Consider the following 5273-nt stretch of genomic DNA (forward strand, 5'->3'; position numbering starts at 1 on the left):
AAAATTCACACGGTTGGTGATTGCCCAGCTCGCGATGATGGTTAGCAGAGCAGGGTGTGAAACCCGTCTGTGACACAGCTCTGAAACAATGGCTAGAGGAGAGGTGGATAATGTGATGTTGCTGTAAGGAGCCACTCTCCAGCTCTTTTATCTGTGAGAGTAACATTTGGGCTTTTTTTTCCCCAACCTTCTCTTTTGAGTTGAATTTGACTCTTTAACTCCTGTTTTGCTTTGCTGCTTCTTCCCACAGAGTGATTTTTAGATATGAATTCTGTAATTATTGCTGTGTGGGAATACTCTTATTGTAATTGTGAATTTCTTCTTACTAACCCAATTCTCTTGTACAGTTGAATGAGCTTGTGGTGGGAGACACCAACGGGAAGCTCTATGTTTACAAGAACGATGACAGCAAACCCTGGGCTGTGCGATCTTGCCAAGGAATGGTCAGTTCTTGACAAAATTTTTAAATTATTTGGCCTGTTGGTGTAGGTGTAGCCAGCTGTCCTTGACCACTGCCTAGGAATCACAGAATAAGAGAATCTTAGTGGTTGGAAAAGACCTTTAAGATCACCGAGTCCAACCATAAACCCAACACTGCCAATTCCACCTCTAAACCATGTCCCTGCTTGTCTGTTAAATCCCACCAGAGAAGGTGACTCCGCCACCTCCCTGGGCAGCCTGTTCCAATGCTTGACTGCCCTTTTGATGAAGAAGTTTTTCCTCAGATCCAGTCTAAACCTCCCCTGGTGCAACCTGAGGCCATTTCCTCTCTTTCATATATAGGCCAGAGGAGAATGGCAGCCAGGACTGGTTCTGATGCCTTTAATGAGTTATCCAAGACTCTGCTTTTGCCCACAGTCATCTCCACGGGTGAGCAGTGAGGAGCAGAGTACTGAACGAACACAGGAACCGGGCTTCTGTCCCACCTTGACCACCCTGCTCCTGTGCACTGTGGGTTTTGCCCCAGGGCTCTGGGCAGTTGTGTGGCAGATGTGTTTCTGTCTCTGAAACTCAGAAACTCTGCTGTCTTTGTCCTTGAAAAGGCTGTTTAGAGTTCAAGAGGTGGTTTGGGAGAGAGGAGGGGGTAGGGCAGAGGCTTACCGTGCCGTGCTGGTGTGGGTTGCATTCTCTCATGGACGGCCTTCTTTTCTCTTGCAGCTCACGTGTGTTGGTGTGGGAGACGTATGCAATAAAGGAAAGGTGAGAGCAGCCCAAGTCTTCCCAGCTGTGTCTGTAGGGCATGTGGGAGATTATAGGGTCAAGTCATATCCTGAGTGTGGAGGAGGACAGGTTGCAGGTGTTTTCTCTCCAGGATCTGCCCTTGCTCATAGAGTTTTAGCACCAGTGTTTAAAAACTGTTCTTCTCTTTGCATCTAGCTCTTGTCTGTCTGTGAGCCATCTGTAGGTTTTAATGAGCAAGGAAATTCATCCTGTCTTCAGAAAGCACTAGTGGTTTGTATGTCCCTCTATGTGAGCACGTCAAGTCTTTGGTTGTTTGAGGGTTGCTCCTTTTCCTCAGTGGCTTTTGCCCTGCTCTGTGCTGGTCCCCGCTGTGGGCCATGGCCCTTCTGCCACTCGGCTGTGTGCGTTTAAGGTCATCTAAACAAGACTGAGCCACAGGGTAGTCTAGACTCCCAAGCAAATTCCACTGGGTCTAATGTTTTGCTGGATTGCTATTTCTGGGGGTTAAACCAGGACTACTGAGTCCAAAAGTCACAGTTTAGGCAAACTGCCTAAAGTACTGTAGCTGTGTGTGCTCCAGGCGGGAGCAGAGCTGAAGTGAGCATTGGGAAAGCCACACGTTGTTTGGGGATTGCATGTGCACATCAGTTTGATATCCTGGTCTGACAAGGATGAACAAGGAGTTTGGACACTGTAGTACCTAAGTAGTTTGTATTCTGGCCAAAAACCTTCTCCTATTCCCCCTGTAGCAGTCATTGATCATGTTGGATCTACCCTCATATCTTAAGAATCTTCCCTCACCATGCTGTGGGACAGCTTCTGCAGTTCCTACGAGAGGAAAAATCAAAAGGTTTTTCTCTTCCCTCTTAGAATCTTGTGGTGGCAGTGAGTGCAGAAGGCTGGTTTCATCTTTTTGACCTGAGTTCTCCAGCTTCAAAACACCCAGATGCTTCAGGCCACCACGAGTTGGCCACAGCAGAAGAGCAGAAGCCGGTGTTCAAACAGCACATTCCTGCCAACACCAAGGTCATGCTGATCAGTGACATTGGTGAGCTGGGAAGGTGGTATGGGAACGTAGGGTGAGAGACTTTGTGGGTATGAGGTGGTGGGGAGAGAGAAAGTGTGTGGGACTCACAGAAGGAATTTACTATCTTGCTGAAACAGGTGCTCTAACAAACCACAGCCAAGTCATGAGGGAGAGAAGCAAGAACTTCAGAAAAATTCCTGCAGTTCTCACTCATTACAGGATTGGGATCCTCAGGGATGCTACCTGCTGGATACTGGTGGCTTCTGGATATTGGGGGTCTTAGGGCTATGAAAGCCTGTGAGAGCCCATCTGTCTCCTTGTATTCCTTGCAGATGGAGATGGGAAGTGTGAGTTGGTGGTGGGTTACACTGACAGAGTGGTACGTGCCTTCCGCTGGGAGGACTTGTCGGAGAATTCAGACCATGTCTCTGGGCAGCTGCTCCTGTTGAAGAAGTGGCTGCTGGAAGGTCAGGTAAGGAAAAGGGATTGTTCAGAGCAGACCATGATAACATACAGTCTTCAAGAGGTGGGTCTCCCAAGGGAAGAAGCACAAAATCTCAGTCCTGTGAACAAAGCCATTGTCGTGTTGATGGCTTGAAAGAAGATTTGCTCAGTGGTTGTCCTGTACATATGGAGCAGCTGGTGGGTTGGTCTGGGAAACAGTCAGTTGCTCTCACCCAACTAGAGAGCATTAGTGGAAAACACTAATGTGTTCTTAAAAGGCTTTTGGTAGGGAAATGTAACCTGTTACTGTAACTTGGACATTTTGCTTCTGGCTGAACTTGTTCAGCTCTTTCTCAGCTCTACTAGATCTGCTGTATTCAAGTTTAGGTACAAGGAGCCCAGCGAATCCTTCTGAGGTGTTTAAAGTTCTCAGTTCGACTCTATCTCTGTCTGTCCTCTGCCAGTGTAGGTGGACAGCCTGTCTGTGAACCCAGGCCCTGATGGCTCACCGGAGATGATGGTGTCTCAGCCAGGCTGTGGTTATGCCATTCTGCTGTGCACCTGGGACTCTGAGCAGCAGGCCATGACAGAGGGAAGAGACAACTCTGCACCAAGCAGGTGAAGAGTATGGCTGCATGAGGTGGAGGAGGAGATTCTGCTGTAGATGCCTGTCATGAGGGGGCACCCCCACACAACCTTTTGGGGGGTTGGGTGTGTGGGGGTACTGTCATTTGTCCTTGCTTCCACGACTTGCTGTGCAGCTGGGAGTTCATGACTTAAGCTTGCCTGCATCCAAGCTTCCATGACCACTCTTCATGTCTCTATCACAAAGATGAGTACTACTGCTTTCCTTGTATCCCACTCTCTTCTCCTTGGGTTGGGCAAGGAGAGAGGCAAGACTGAGGGGGATTGTTCTGGGGGCTAAGGCAAGGAAATGAGTGACATAGATCTCCAGAGAAAGAGTTGTAGGCACTCTGGTGACCTATCTAATGCTGAGAAGGGTAGCCAACTGAAAAGCTGGGGCAAGCCCAGTTAGTCTGAAGCACAGGATGACTGGGTTTGTTCACTCGTTTCTTCCAGGTGAGGTAATTGGAGGTTTTCCTAACGAGACCCCTGTCATCCAGTGCTGTAAATCACAACCAGAGCACTTGGGATGAGCAGTGAGGTTATTGTCCTTGGCGCTGGAGGGACCCATGTGGGGAATTCCAGTGCTGCTGTGGTGTTCTCTGAGACTTTAAGGCAGACCCAGAAAACTGCAGCAGGAGGGGAGCTGGGCAAGTCTCCTTGGTGTCTTAGAGACCTTAGTGGAATGGGACTCTCCTAGCCAGAAGCCAAGCCCAGGCCTTGATCTCTGACCAACATATTCAACCCCAGGCAGACACTTCCTGAGTGAAAAGCAGCCAGGCTTACATGACAGCAATAATAAAAATTGTCTTTTTTTCCTTGATTGGAATACAGGTTTTACTAACCTTTATCTTTTTTCTGTTGAGTTTGGTTTGTTTGGGGTTGTTTTTTTTTGGGGGGGGATGGTGGTTTGCACTCTCTACAGGTTTCTGATTCATCAAATTGTTCTGGTTTTCTTTTTTAAACATTAGCAAGTTCCTTCATACCTGGGGTGGCATGTATTCTTTTCCTTGGTCTTTTACCATTAAACCTAATGGTAAAAGACCTAATGGTAAAACCTAACCTATACACAAACTCCATCAGTCTCTAGATTTGTAGAGCTTTGGATACACTGCTCTCAAGATTGTTCTGGCACAGTCCCAGCTGTGGTTTCCTTGATCTTTGTCTCTCTTTGTCTCACCTTTCCTTGATCTCTGTCTCTTTTTTCCCTAGTGAGGCCCCTATTCGAGATGTTATTCTACACCAAACATCTGGACGGATTCACAACAAGAATGTTTCCACTCATCTCATCGGTAGCATTGGCCGAGGTGAGAGATTGGGAGCTTGAGGTCTTTGGCCTAATGATTGTCCCAGATAGTTTTTCAGTACGTCAGTCCAGCGTGAAATTGGATTTCCCCTGGTTGAAAAACAACAGTGGGAGGCAGCTGCAAGATGAGAGGGAACTCGGCTTCTGTTAGGCAGCTCCCAAAGACAGACAGCTGGATATTTGCATTTGAACGTTTTCTAGCCTTGTTCCTTCCCTGGGTAGCTCTCACTCTTTGCTACCACAGCAGTTTCTCTGCAGCCTCCACTGTCCTGCATTTAGTCCTCCTGAATGTTTGCCATGCCTTGCTCCTACCCATGTCCTTGATCTTTGCTTTTGCATGGATGCAGCTTATTCCTTCTCCTTATTCCCTAGATGCATCTCTTCCTTTCCACAGCCTCATTTTTATTCTTGCTTTTGTGCTTTTCAGCATTTGTTTCCCGATACCTGGCAGCTATATCCTGCTCTTCCTTCACCTATGCAGTCCCAACCTTTCCAGAGCTGCTTCCATATTTCATTTATATCACTGTCCTCTTTCTCTTTCCAGTGTGTTCTGGTCGGCTTTTGTATCTAAACTCTTCACAGCTGCTGGCTCTTCTCAGTCCTGTTGTGTCCAGACTTTTCTTACACACTGCCACTGCTTCCCTTGGGCAGCTGCTTTATGCTCTGACCTGTGCCTGGTGCACCTGCTGA

General features: G+C 47.7%; 1 protein-coding gene across 1 annotated transcript; it reads left to right on the plus strand.

The window, feature by feature from the left end:
• Positions 1-347: 347 nt before the first annotated feature.
• ITFG2 (integrin alpha FG-GAP repeat containing 2) lies at positions 348-4584 on the plus strand (the record flags this gene model as incomplete). Its single annotated transcript, XM_010168961.1, has 6 exons — positions 348-443; positions 1159-1200; positions 2053-2230; positions 2542-2681; positions 3123-3271; positions 4490-4584. Coding segments are annotated over 6 exons (700 nt in total), but the record flags the coding sequence as incomplete, so codon positions are not given.
• Positions 4585-5273: the final 689 nt, after the last annotated feature.

Source organism: Antrostomus carolinensis, unplaced genomic scaffold (assembly GCF_000700745.2).
Source record: "Antrostomus carolinensis isolate BGI_N321 unplaced genomic scaffold, ASM70074v2 scaffold16845, whole genome shotgun sequence".
Taxonomy (NCBI): domain Eukaryota; kingdom Metazoa; phylum Chordata; class Aves; order Caprimulgiformes; family Caprimulgidae; genus Antrostomus; species Antrostomus carolinensis.